General features: G+C 51.8%; 1 protein-coding gene across 1 annotated transcript; it reads right to left on the bottom strand.

The window, feature by feature from the left end:
• Positions 1 to 1,964: 1,964 nt before the first annotated feature.
• On the bottom strand, positions 1,965 to 11,266 carry LOC103088571 (pregnancy-associated glycoprotein 2-like). The gene is made up of 9 exons (XM_007462186.1): positions 11,166 to 11,266; positions 9,893 to 10,043; positions 8,807 to 8,924; positions 8,594 to 8,712; positions 7,208 to 7,401; positions 5,941 to 6,057; positions 4,305 to 4,446; positions 4,119 to 4,217; positions 1,965 to 2,117 (listed from the first exon to the last, which is right to left on the bottom strand). The coding sequence occupies exons 1-9, from the start codon at positions 11,264 to 11,266 to the stop codon at positions 1,965 to 1,967; spliced, it is 1,194 nt and encodes a 397-aa protein (XP_007462248.1).
• Positions 11,267 to 14,138: the final 2,872 nt, after the last annotated feature.

Raw genomic sequence — 14,138 nt, forward strand, 5'->3', positions numbered from 1 at the left:
GAGACAGTGAACTGGCATATGTAATTAACCAGAGCTATTATTCTTACTCTCATTGGTAGTTTCTCCCCAACAGAGACATTGCTTACGGTTCCGTGAAGACCACTTGGAAAATGAGTTTGACAAACTCTTCACTTGAGTCTCCATTAAGCCCAGTGCATGATATTTACTGTTTCAAAAAAAATGCCATTTCTGCTCTCACCTTTTCCCCCTTTATCAGCTCTGCAACCAGTCCTCTTTCACCCCCCTCAAGCCGATCATAATCCAGTGCCACCCCAGAGGGACCAGGCACACGTAACCGTGGACATACGGCAGGTGTGCACAGAGAAGGTAACTGCAAGGCTTAGGGGTGTGTTTCAGGGTGGGGTGACAAGACTGAAGTTAATGCCCCCCTCTCGCCCTACTGCAGCCTTTCCCTGGTCCCTTAAGAGGAAGCCCCTCACTCCTCTGGCCCCCTACCCACACCTGTGTTGCTTTCTCCATCTGGCCCTCCCCATTGGGGGTTGTCTCTTTATCTGTCTCCATGAATCGGTGGTGGGTTCCTAACCCAGCCCTCTATCCCTGGGGTCCACCACAGCACCTGGCACATAGTAGGTGCTCAGTAAATGTGTCCTGAATGGAGAGATGAGGAAGGAAGGGAGTCGTCCCTTTCGCTGATTTGTCTTGCCCGAGTAAAGTCCCATACCGTGCATTGCGTCGGGTGTGTTTTCCACCTTGTTTATTCTTCCCTGCTCCTTCTCTCACGTGGGTCTCCCTCCACCTCTGACCCCTGCTGTCCCCAGCCTGGGCCTCTGCTTCCAGGTGGGAAGAAGTGATGCTTCCACTCCAAATGTGCCAAACCATGGCAGCTCGAACCAGTGGTTTGTAGCTCTGCCCCTGGAGGAAGCTCAGAAACGCTGAAGGCTTAGCGCACCCTGGGGCCCCTTTACATGCGTGGCATCCTCCCCAGCAGCCTTGGAGGCCAAGGGAAGGAGCATGCTGGGCCCTGGAGGGGTGGGCATGGCTCAGGGATACACACGGCCCGTCACTTGGGAAGTGGGACTGGAAAGGACACTGCAGGTGTGGGTGGCAGAGAGCTGGTGACTGGGGTGGGGGGACAAAGGGGAACCATCTCAGCTTGAAGGGCCTCACCCAGAACCCCCCTGGAGCAGGCCACTGCCAAAGGTCCTGTGAGATGGGAAGGGTAGACTCTATTTTTATTAGCCGTTACTATCCCTCTGAAAGAGGAGGGGGCGGAGTTGGTGGGGGCCATCACAAACTCTTCCACTGTCTAGAACACCGTCGGCCACTTCCTTGGGGGCTGCCTCGCCCCAGCTGCAGTCACGTGGTGCTGGAGGAGACTGTCAATCACGTTGGGCAGGGCCACGTGATCAAGTAAAGCCAATCATAGTACCCCCAAGCCCCCCGCCAGGACGGTGGCTCCAGGGCTGGACACGTGATCTGAGGTGGACCAATCAGAGCCCTCCTTGGTATCCTGAGGTTTTTCTGAGCTGCTTTCCTTAGGGATTAGACGCGTTAGGGATATATGTGTAGAACTGTGAGGGGAGAAAGTTGTCAGGCCAAGAGAATCAAAGATGAGAGACGGGAAAGGGTGAGGGAGAGAAAGAGGGAGCTGATGGCTTCTGATTTCTTGGGTCCAGTCACTGAGATCTTCGCATCTGCTGTGGTTCCTGTGTCCCGGATCCCCAGTGTCCTTGCAGTAAGTCTCCGCTTTCCTTGAAGCCAGTTGGAGTTGGGCTCCTCTCACTTGTGGTTCAGACCCTGCCCGATTATGATGCACCTCCGCGACCCAAAGAGAGGCACCCATTTGTATTAGCACCGTTGAGAATGGAAACTTTTATTCTTTGCTGAGAATGGGGCTCTGCAGAGCACCACAGTCCACCGCCATCCCTGGGTGGGAGTGCCCTACGTGTGAGTGAGTGTGTGTTTGGAGGGGGCCTGACTGATTGCCGAAGCGGCCCCAGCCTTTACACTGCGGGAGCCAGGCGCCAACCCTGGTTTTCGCGATCGTAAACCGAGAAATACAGCCTCAGGAAGACGTCGCCCAGGATCCAGGTCTCCGAGCTGCTCACGTTCTCGGTGCCCCCTGCAAAGCTGCTGAGGCATTGGCCCTGAAGGTTCTGGGGGAGACGAAATGCACATCAGTCAGCCTGAACCCTTACCTGCCCCGCGATCGTAAACCGAGAAATACAGCCTCAGGAAGACGTCGCCCAGGATCCAGGTCTCCGAGCTGCTCACGTTCTCGGTGCCCCCTGCAAAGCTGCTGAGGCATTGGCCCTGAAGGTTCTGGGGGAGACGAAATGCACATCAGTCAGCCTGAACCCTTACCTGCCACCCTCTCGGCATCCAGAGCCGGCAGCTTCTCGGTTTTATTTCCCTCCTTTGGTAAGAACCAAGTGGCTCTCTCAGCAGCTGCGGAAGTGGGGTGCCCATCCAAGAACCAAGAACGGCCAAGACATGTGGTTGCCATGAGGGAGAGGGGCTGGGGGAGGGGAGGACGGGAGTTTGGGATTAGCAGATGCAAAGTCCTATAGAGAGGATGGGTAAACAACAAGGCCCTCCTGTAAAGCACAGGGAGCTCTAGTCAAGATCCCGTGATAAACTGTGGTGGAAGAGAATAGGAAAAAGAATACAAATACATGTATAACTGAGGCAGTTTGCTGTACCGCAGAAATGAGCACAACATTGTGTATCAACTACACTTGAATAAAATGCTAAAAAGAGAGCAAGAATGCCTGTAATTCCCCTCATCCTGTGCGGTTTCTTTCCTGCTGCCCCTGCTCCCTGTTTTGGGGTGCCCATCCAAGAACCAAGAACGGCCAAGACATGTGGTTGCCATGAGGGAGAGGGGCTGGGGGAGGGGAGGACGGGAGTTTGGGATTAGCAGATGCAAAGTCCTATAGAGAGGATGGGTAAACAACAAGGCCCTCCTGTAAAGCACAGGGAGCTCTAGTCAAGATCCCGTGATAAACTGTGGTGGAAGAGAATAGGAAAAAGAATACAAATACATGTATAACTGAGGCAGTTTGCTGTACCGCAGAAATGAGCACAACATTGTGTATCAACTACACTTGAATAAAATGCTAAAAAGAGAGCAAGAATGCCTGTAATTCCCCTCATCCTGTGCGGTTTCTTTCCTGCTCACCCTGCTCCCTGTTTCCTCTGCAGGGATGCCTTTGCTTCTCCCTCCTCCCCACGACCCGTTCCTAGAGACCGCGCTCAGTCCCTCTAGAAGCCTTCCTGGCCCCACGCTTACCCTCCCTGGCCCTTCCAGGCCGGGTTGCGTGACTCACCCTGGTGCTCCCCTTGTGTACAGCCCTCATCACTCTAACCTGCGCCCGGCACCCCTCGGCTCAGCCCCCGGGGGTGCCATTTGCATGGGGTCCAGTGTAGATTCGCCTGGACCCATGCAGGCCTCCTCGTGCCTCCATGAGGCTGGGGGCTTAGAATGACTGAAATTCCCTCTCTTCCTCAAAGCCTTCTTTGAGCCCATCAGCCTCCTCTGAACTCCCATAGGGAGCTGACATTAAGCCTCAACCCTGTGCAAGGGCCATGCAGTCACTGTGCACCCTTAATTCACATGAGCATGCAGCCTTCCCACAGAGGGGTCTGGTACCCCAACTCACAGAGTGGGAACTGGGGCTTAGCAAGGGGAAGTCGCAGGCAAGGACGAGGGTCACCATGTAATTTGTCATCCAAACCAGGACACCTTCGAGGTGGGAGGGAGATCGTTTCCCATGATGGTGGGACAACACACTGAGACTGTGCCCACCCACCCCACTTGTCACTTGGCCCATTGCAGGGATTGCTAGAGCTGACTTTCCGTGTTCATCTCTCTGAGGGCTCTGGTTGAACTGAAGCTCTTTGAGGGCAGAGGCCCTTAGTGTTCCCTTCTCCTTGTGCCTCGCACCAGGCCGGCACGGGGTAGCGTTCCATTTATTTCAGGATGATGGAAGTCCCAGACTGCCCCTTACTCTCAAGTGGTTGGTTTTGTGGGAGGCACTGGCCCAGCCACAGGGGCTCCGTGGCATCTGCAATGGTGTGGCTTGGCCTGCAGAGGGCCCCCTCCTGCAAGCAGGAGCCCAAGGGTTCCTGCAATTCCACCAGGGTAGGCCCTTCACCTTTCTGATGTAGGCTTGAGGGGGCAGTGGGTAATCGTTGCCGTTGATGCTGAAGACCATAGTAGGCAGGCGAGCCACATAGCTACATGAAACCGCATACTGTTAGAGAAAGAGGGAGAGAGGTTGGCCCAGGTGATCCCTGGTGTATGGAGAGCCCCGGAGTGACCCTGTGGCATGACCCTTCACCTCGTGACCGACAGGGCTGGCGCTGATGAGCATCTGGATGGCGGTGACCAGTCGGCTTGGGCCGAGCACCAACGAGGTCCCGGTATCCAAAATGGCCTGGCAGCCGTGGAGACAACCAAAAACCACACCATTCATGGTGATGCTGAGGGACAGTGGGACAAAATGGACACCAGGATCACTGTGAAGTCTCCCCCCATGACTGCCCCCCTCCCTGGCTGTCTCCCTTCAGCTCACGCACTGACTCTGTTTTCCTTTGCTCTGGTCACCTAACCTTCGCTGACTTCCTTTCAGTTCCTGAGTGCATCGGGCTCTTTGGTGCCTCAGGGCCTTGGCATGTGCTGGTCGCCCTTCCTAGAAGACCCCCATCCCCTTTGTCTAGCTAATTTCTCCTCATCTTCCAGGTTCCAGCTTACTTGTCACTTCTTCGGGGAAGTCTTCCCCCCCAGACTAGATCAGGCTCCTGTCTTGGTCACTCTCTGTAGACTCTTCCTCATCTCAAGCATGTACCGAAGTGGAAATTCATTATTATGTGTGTGACTCTTTTCATGTACGTCTGCCTTACTAGATGTAAGGGCAAGTTGTAGCCTCAGTGCCTCTCTCAAGTGCCTAGCACACAGCAGATGCACAATGTATGTTTGTTGAATGAATGAATGAATGAAAAACTGGATGAGGAACAACCAGAGGCCTGTATGTGCTGTGTGACCGATAACGGGTCAACCCACACAGTGAAGATGGAGGTTCTCCGGGGCAGCAGATGCTGAGAGTAGGGGTGTCGGAGACACAGGCTGCCCTGGGAGAGGTTGTCTCCCAGCATGGCCCACTCACACAGCTCAGACACTGAGGCCCCTGGCCAGGCGATGCCTGAGCTAGCCCAGGGGGCCTCCAAAGGACACGTAAGCTTTTGTCTGAGGGTATCACTCAGAATCCCGTCAATTATTGCCCCTTGTTCTCAGGCCACTGCTGGATCCCGGCTTCCTGATTCTCTCTGTCACAGCCCCTGCTCCACTGTGTGCCTGGGATGGGGGGGTGGCTATGGGTGGGGGGAGTGTCTCTTTGTATGAGTTACTTTCAGGTCTCAAGAATGCAGCCAACCTCTCTCCACTGCTGGGGAGTGTCTCCCTAAGGAAACCAGTTTTCCTGGTTTGTCCAGGACTTTCCCTGTTTTGAAACTGGTAGTTTTGTGTAGTGAGAGCTCCCTGGGTCCCAGGTAGCCCTAGACAGTTGGTCAACTTATCACAACCCTGTTCAGGCTGGTGAAATCCTCCCTGGTCCTCTTTTCACTGCACTTTAGGGTCTTCAAACCGTGCTCCCTGCCTTACAGCGTGGGCTGCACGCGTCTCTCTGAACCCTGTTCAGGACCCTGGTCAGAGCCCTGGTCAGGGGCCTGGGGTGATTATGAACCCCTGGGTGGTGTGTGTACCTGTGTGTCTGTGTGTGTGTATGTGTATCTGTGTGTTTGTGTATGTATCTGTGTGCCTGTGCGTGTTTATATGTGTGCCTATGTGTGTGCTTACACGTGTGTCTTTGGGGGTTGAGCGTATGTCTGTGTGTGTGACTGTGTGTCTGTGCGTCTGCATGTGTCCGTGTGCATGTGTGGGAGCATCACTTGGGGTGGCCCTCAGAGGGAGAGGCTTACCGGTTCATGGTTATCTGCCAGTAGTGGGGTCGGGACACTGGTATCCACTGGAGCTTTCCTTTGTGGTATCTGTGGTCCACCCCGCCTAACATCACCATGCTGCCATTCTCCTTCTGGCTGAGGAGAGAAGGAATAGGGAGGGTTTGTTGTAGGAGCAAGACGGCGGGCACTGTCTGAGAGTTGAGCTTCTCCACCCATCCGAGGCGCTGTTAGGGCCCCATTTTACAGAGACGGAAATTGAGGCCCAGAGGGATTGAGGACCTGTCCGAGGTGGGTCACCGACTAGTGAGGGGCAGAGAAGGGGTTCGAAGCTGGGCAGCCTGGCTGGGCTCCGACCACCCACCCTTCTGAAGAGGGCCCGGTCCCCTCCAGCACCCAGAGTGCTCAGAGATACCCTCAGAGGACACTGTGCCGGAGGGGTCTGGCTGCCCCCTCGCCTAGCCTGTCATTGTTCAGAAAAGCCGAGGCCCGAGGGCGCCAAGGGTGTGGGTTCAGGCTCACCCAGGGTTGGCTTCACCAGCGTGTGTGACCTGTGCCATCCATGGGGCCTCACACTCAGCAGGACCCTGAGCCTCTGTTAACCCTGTCTTGAAATTGCTAATACTTTTTTTTTTGTTTGTTTGTTTTTTGCGGTACGCGGACCTCTCACTGTCGCGGCCTCTCCCGTTGCGGAGCACAGGCTCCGGACGCGCAGGCTCAGCGGCCATGGCTCACGGGCCCAGGCGCTCCGCGGCACGTGGGATCCTCCCGGCCCGGGGCACGAACCCGCGCCCCCTGCATCGGCAGGCGGACTCCCAACCACTTCGCCACCAGGGAAGCCCCTCCTAATACTTTTTGAACAAGAGGTCCCACGTTCTCATTTTGCACTGGCGCCTGCGAGTTGTGTAGCTGCTTCTGGGCTCCTGGTCAAATGTTAGTGAGGAGGAAACATTCCCGCCATCCCTGTCCTCCTCCCAGATGAAATCCATCAGCACATCCTGTTGCCCTTTCCTCCAATCTGTATCCTGACACCTTCCACTGCTCTCCCCCTTCCCCTCACACCCCCCTGGACCAAGCTGCTGCCCCTGAGCCCATGAGCATGCTCGTGTTCCCATAAAACTTTTTTTACAAAAACCAGTGGCAGGGCCAGATGTGGCCCTGGGGCCTAGCTATTCCGGGCTAGACTGTCTCTCAGGAAACTTCTGGATCAGGTGGGCTACAACTTTTCACGCAACTGAAAGCATCTTACGGCTGACTTAGAGGGAGGGCTTGTGCAGTTCAGACTTACGTGCTCAAATAGAAGGCAAAGACAGCCTGAGAAATGAGGCCTCGTCTCTTCAGATTGTCAAAGACGGGGTAGGTCCCTTGGATGGCGAGGCTGCGGTAGCCCAAGCCCAGGATACCATCGAAGGGTGCATGCTCCAACCCAAACTGCGACTGGCTCAGGGCAAACGGCTGGACCACATCAACAAGTTTCCCGATCTGTGGGAGAGGAGAATGTTCCCACATAAAGGTTTCGGAAGTGGGGCTGGGACTGGGCTGGGATGGAGATGCCATGAGCACTGCAGAGAAGAACTGCGGCCTGGCTGTGCCCTGGGTTGACCTCAGATAGTTAGACCAAGCTGGGACTGGAATTTGGGTTCCATTTGTCCTGGGCTGTGGCTTTTAACCAACACCTGCCCATCCTGCAAACACCATGTGAAGTGAGTCAAATTGGCCACATGCTTTCTGTGCAGGTGGAAAAACAGGGACTCAACAGGACCAAATAGTTCCCACTTCAGGACAAAATGAGTAGAGAGCAGGATAGTCTTCTCTTTGGCATCACTACGATCTGATGACAGAAATGGACTGAATTCATCACTATGCATTGTGGATTCTATATCTGCCTAGGAAGACAGAAGCCCATTATACAATGTCGCTGCCAGGCTACTTATGAAAATTCTGCCTGGGAAACATGCTTTTGGGGATGTGTGTCTGCGTGTGTGAGAGAGAGAGAGAGAACTCAGGACCTTTGAGGGATGCAGACTACAGTTTTCACTAGGCTGTCAAAGGCCCCCTCTCGTGGACCCCCATTTATCAGGCCCCTCCCACATTTGTGGCCCCCTGCTATCACTGTCTGGATTTCAGAATCCCTCAGTTCCCCGCAAGGGCCCAAGATCAGTTTTATCCTCTCCCCAAATACCACACACCTGCATGAATCCTGACTGGCCAGCCCAGTTCCACTGCTTACCTGATGGCTGACCTTGGCAAGGCCCTGGCTTTCTGCACCTCAGTTCCCTCATCTGTATAGTGGAGCTAATCATAGCACTTGCTATGTGGGGTTGCTGCAGGAGTAAACGAGTTATTACCGTGAAAGTACCTGGCACAGCCTGAGGATATAAGAGTGGGTGCTTTTTTCCCCCTTTCTCCCTGCTCCCAGCAAAATGAACCTTGAGTTGCTCATGGGCAAAGCAGCTGCAAATCCACACCCCAAGCCACTCTCTGGGTCAGCTATTCTGGGAGTTTGTGTGTCAGCTGGGACACTGTCTCCCTAGGGACACAACACTGTGGGGTGGGCGGCCAGCCCCTAGGGGACTTTGGGAAAGACGGGCCCTCCCAGTTGGCCCTGCATGTGTTTTGCAAGCTGCGGTTGCTCCCAGGGCCAGCCCTGACTCGGCTTCTGGTTTCCAGTTACCCGAACAGTGTCGTAGCCAAGAAATCCAACCATCCTCCCGGAGCCATAGGTGAGGTCGACAGGCAGGCCCGAGAGCCGGAAGGTGGTGGACACGTGAGGGTTGAAGACATTGTGTGTATCTGTGGACACAAGAGATGTGTGTCCATCAGGTGCCAAGGACGGGGAAGGGGGTGGGAGGGGGAGTACAAGATGGGCGGGGCGGCAGGTACTCACGGCAGGGGCGACTGTAGCAGTAGGTGGAGGGCACCCACAGGTCACCTGAGCCGGTGTCAAAGACGACCTTGAACTGCTGAGGGGGCGTTCCAATGGTGATGTTGCCGACATAGGCTAGCTACAGGGGCCGGGGAGGGGTGGTGTGGTCAGACCTGGCTGCCCTGGCAGCCCCCGATTCCCGGAGTACCGCTTCCCTCGAGGTGTCCCGTGTCTCCTGAGATCACTTTCCAACCGCCCCACCTCACAGCCTCTGCTCAGACCGGTGCCTTCATTTGATTTTTTTCTTTTTTTTCTTCCATGCGGGCTCTTAGTTCCCTGACCAGGGATCGAACCCGGTCCCCCTGCAGTGGAAGCGCAGAGTCTTAAGCACTGGACCTCCAGGCGAGTCCTGGTGCGTTCATTTGAGAAGCTCTCCAGTCTCCCCTTTAAGGCCCAGCCTGTTTCTTTCTCCAGTCGGCCCTCCTAGGTCACCCCAGGCCACCTCCTCCAAACTCAGACCACGTCCTATCACCACCACGCTGCTGGCCCTTTTATTTGACATGTATTTACGCTTTGCCTATCCCTCAGGCTGTCCTATGCCTTCTTGACGAAGAGACGAGACCTTTTTTTAAAATCAATAACAATACCCATAGTGTTAGATTTTTATGGCGTCACAGGCCATAGGGGCTCAGTAACTTTTTACTGGTGTCCTTCTTGGATCTGCGGAGGCTGAACTTTGTCTGCCTGGGGTTTCAATCTTGATGTGCAGTTGGCTTTATCTTTCGATCAGACATGGCTCACCTTTCATCTGTAACTCAGTGGCTCCCTTAGTTCAGGAGGAACAATCTCCCTCAAACTAATGACATATCTTTGGCAAGAAATGGGTGTTTACCTGCCACCTGGTCATTGCTGAGCCCAGTTACCACCGGCCAAGAGTTGAGGATGAGAGTGCCCTCTTCTCTGGGAATGGGGTCCCTATTCCCCAGTGTTTCTGCTTCCTGCAGGAGCCCTAGCCCCACCACACCGCCTGGCGCCTCCAGATGAACCCCAGTGCCAGGCCAGAGCACCAGGGGGCGCTGTAGAATGCCATCCGCCCAACACACTCACATCCAGGTAGTTCCTCAGGGGATGAAGAGACAATTTCGAGTCATGAGCGACATTCTGGGACCTGTCGTCATTGTTCTCCAACAGGAAGTTTGTCAGCAAGTTTTTCTCCCTGAGGGTTTCTCGCATGGTCTTCATCTTTGTTAGAGGGACACTTTCACCGAGCATCGGGAAAAGGAAACAAAGAAGGGGCAGCAATCAGCTGTCTGTGTTATAGTATGACTGTCATACCTTGCATTGTAATGGCACTGCGTATATTCCAAGCATTTTTTATGAGTGTCCTCTCATTATCAGGACGCTATGCAAAGGCGATGGCAAATGCCTAGGTTTGAATACAGGTTCTGTTGGGTAATCTTGGGTAAGCCATATGACCTTTTGGAGTCAGTTTCCTCATGGGTAGGTAAAAACATGGAATATAATAACCCCCATCACCCATATAGAATGCTTTGGGTATTAAGTGAGATGATGTATATAATGTACCTGATATGTAAGAAGTGTCAACAATGACAGCCATTCCCATTGCTATTGCCATCCCACTGTATCTTTTTCTAAGAAGTTCTGGGAAGGAGTCTGAAGGGGGATCATTATCCTCTTTTTACAGGGAGGAATTTGAAATGCAGGGAGTCTGTGACTTGGCTGTGGTCACACTGCTTGTTAGAGGTAAATCAGCCGAGAAGTAGCCTTCCAGATCTTTCTCCAGGGATCAAGCAGAAGAGAGGGGTGAGAGAGGAAGCCAGGAGATGGGGAATAAATTAGGGAAATTAAGAAGCTAGAGAAACAAGGAAGAGTCAAAGTAGAAAAAACAAAACAAAACAAACAAAAACACTGAAAACTCAGAGAGTTCTACATGCACAGAGACATCCAAAGAGGATGGAGAGATAAAGGAGAGAGATACAGAGATGAAGACACAGACACATACACACAGAAATGCAGAGAGAGCAGAGAGGATACCTAGAAGCAATCACAGAAGAAATGCTGTTCATAGGACCACATTTACAGTTGCACAGTTTGTGCACTGAGCAATTCCAAGGAGTACCATTTTCACATAAGTCATGATGTGACTGGCAAACCCAGAGTTGTGCAGCTCTGCAGGCCTACCCCAAGACCCTTGGGCCCCATGTGGCCCATGGCACGGTACTCATCAATAAGTGAGAGCTGAACTTCAAGAGTGTCAGGGAATGATTACATTCCCTTCTAACCCTGATGGGTGGAAGAATAAGAGGACAAGGAAAACCCCAGAAAGAGAGGTGATGCCATTTACAGTCCCCGCACTTACATGACTAGGCACTCAGAGAGGGCCACCAGCCCAAGGATCCCAAGCCACTTCATGCTTCTTTTCTGGGTCCAAGTACTCAGGAATGAGTGAGTTCTGAGCATGCAGTGGTGGCCAAGAGCTCCTAGTTATATATGCTCTGACATGCCCTAATTGTCCCCCTTAGGCCACTAGTGGATCTGATTAGAAATACGAACCTCTCGATAAAATCTTTACCTCCATCGGTGTCTCTGGGGAGTGGAATTGGAAAATTCTCAGAATACAGAGATTTCTACCGTAATCTCTTCCTTGGGGCTTGGCTGAAAAACCAAACTAAACTGCACGGACTAACTAAGAGTGGGGAGACTGTTGCCAACTTGGAGATAAAACACTGCTAACAACGTGATAAAAGTAAATGCTAGGGGCCATGCTTGACATTCGTGATCTCATGTGGTCTTCTGAGTAACTTCACGAAGCGTGCGTTGCTGTCCTCAGCTGGAGAGGAGATTGCTAGGAGGAAAAGAGTTCAAATGGCAAAGTGAAGACTTTAGGGGCAGCCCAGTGACATACGAGTGGCTTTACGTAGTGGGACAGATGGCACAGATCAGGGGCACCTAGGATGCCAATATGCATCAAAGGTCTGGGCTAGAGTAGTATTACAATTGCACAGTTTCACTATTGGGAGAAATGTGATGCGCCCACATGATACTTTATATCGTCCAACAAACATACACGGAGGACCCTGTGTGCTAGGATCTAGGTCAGATGCTGTAAAGTCAAAGTCAAGTAAGACACAGGGGGTCCTTATCTTCAGGGAGCTAGCAGTCTAGGGCAGTTCTCACAAACTCATGAGCCAGGAGGCAAGAGAAATGAATGGAAGGGCTGGGCGGGCATCAGGGACACAGGGCAGCACGTGCCCTACCACTGGGGGCAGTCGCTCCTCAGCTCCCACCAGCGGCTGGTTGGCAAGTTTTCAAGAGAAGTTAGAAGTCTCGATATTTATGTAAAATCCCCTGATTTTAAATGTTAGCGACTAATGTTTCTTTTTTTTTTCAAAAAACATAGTGTGAGCCAAACCTCAAACAACTAACTGTGTGCTGAATTCAGCCTGCAGGCTGTGCAGGTGTTTATTTCTGGCCTAGAGGTGGGAGTAGAGAGGGGACAGAGAGGGGGTTCAATTCATGTTGGTCGAATGAGTAAGAGACCGAATGCATCTTCACCATGTTAATTTTCCTTCCTTTTGTAAAGAAAGATTACCAGGTTCATATAAACCAATGAATTTAATAATGTCCCCTTGCTGAGCATCTGATATAATTCCCCACTAGGATCCATGCCTTGAAACATTTTCTCTACCAAACCAAGCATGCAAAGAAATAACTTCTAAGTGTCTTATCAGTCAAAGAAGACAAAAGAGAGCACTCAGAGCTCCTGTTCAGCCTGAGGTGAACAGGGCTACCTGTTAAACTGTTATTCCAGCCAAAGTAAAGATGATGGAGTTTTATGGTTCCTTCCAGGATTCCCAGGGCCTGGGTGTTCCTGCGTGAGATCTATCCAGGCCTGTCCCTTGGGTAGAACAACGGGAGGCTGGCCTGGTCACCAGGTGGGTGACAGATTGGGTGCTGCATCCTCCTACTCATTTTTGCACATTGTTAAAATTCAGTTTTGGTGTTTCAGTCCCTATGCAGGGGATCTGACGGCAACTAGCAAGTGACACACGCTATACCATTTAGCTCAGCAATTCTACTTCTAGGGATCTATCCCAAAGATACACTGGCAAAAATACAAAAAGACATATGTACAAGCCATTCACTGCAACACTGTTTGTAAAAGCAAAAGATTAGAAACTTACCTGTAGTGACCATCCATGGGGGGAGTGTTGAATAAGGCATAGGGCATTCGAACAACTGGGCATAATGCAGATGGAGGGAGGCATGGAATGGGTGAGATCTTCAGGGTGTACTGTTTAGTTTTTAAAAAAGGGGAACCAGAAAAGTGCTTATAGTTTGTTACTTTTTTTTTCCCCCTGTATGCGGGCCTCTCACTGTTGTGGCCTCTCCCGTTGCGGAGCACAGGCTCCGGACGCGCAGGCTCAGCGGCCACGGCTCACGGGCCCAGCCGCTCCGTGGCATGTGGGATCTTCCCTGACCGGGGCACGAACCCATGTTCCCTGCATCGGCAGGCGGACTCTCAACCACTGCACCACCAGGGAAGCCCATTTATTACTCTTACATACACATATGTCTATTTTCAATAAAACTAAAAAAACCTGTAAGTTATGGGGGAGGGGCAGGGACAGAAGTTTGATTTTTCGTCTTATAGTTTCACTTTGCAACCATGTAAATGTTTTACAGAATCAAAAAAGAGATAAACACATCTGTCTAAATTGAGAACTAAGACAAAGGAGCCTAATTCTCTCAAGTTGGTGACCTAGCCGCATGACAAAACATTACCTAAGTGGCTTTAAAATGCAGAATTTTGACCTACATTCGGAGTGCGATATCTTCTAAGAACAAAGATAAACAAACAAAAACAGCCTCCCTCCAAAACCAAACCAAAAACAAAAAACCAAAGAAATCTGAAACTATATCCAGCACCTTATTGTTGGTGATGTTGCTACTGTTATTTTGAAAGTATCATATGTTACAGGTTAAAGCAAGTAAGGAACTAATGCTAATGTCATGAAGCAGACTTCCAGTGGAAGAGACAAAAGATGTTTACATATAAAACAAAAAGCTTAAGTAAAACCTTGCAGTCTGAAAACTTGAATTGGAAGTATAAGTTTGTACCAATTAATTATTTTCCTTTTCTTTTTTTTTTAAAGAAAATCTGTGCTTCCTGGCTCTGCCCTCGGAAAAGCCTAGAAGCAATGGCAACTTGATAACAGTGACTAAGTGACTATCCTGAGGACTAGCTTGTGGCCTCTTAACACCATTTCCCACCAGAGGATCCAGAGATTCTTGAAGAGATGGTTGATTTCAGGGCTGGGCCAAGAAATGC

This window comes from Lipotes vexillifer, unplaced genomic scaffold (genome assembly GCF_000442215.2).
Source record: "Lipotes vexillifer unplaced genomic scaffold, Lipotes_vexillifer_v1.1 scaffold1129, whole genome shotgun sequence".
Lineage (NCBI taxonomy): Eukaryota > Metazoa > Chordata > Mammalia > Artiodactyla > Lipotidae > Lipotes > Lipotes vexillifer.

Bases quoted from the DNA above. Each gene is read 5' to 3' on its own strand.
- LOC103088571 (XM_007462186.1), bottom strand. From the start codon at position 11,266: ATGCTCAGAACTCACTCATTCCTGAGTACTTGGACCCAGAAAAGAAGC. The intron at 7,402-8,593 runs GTAACTGGAAAC...CCTCTCCCACAG, and splicing joins TTGGCTACGACACTGTTCGG to ATCGGGAAACTTGTTGATGT. The intron at 2,118-4,118 runs GTGAAGGGCCTA...CGTCTCCCCCAG, and splicing joins CTCAAGCCTACATCAGAAAG to AACCTTCAGGGCCAATGCCT.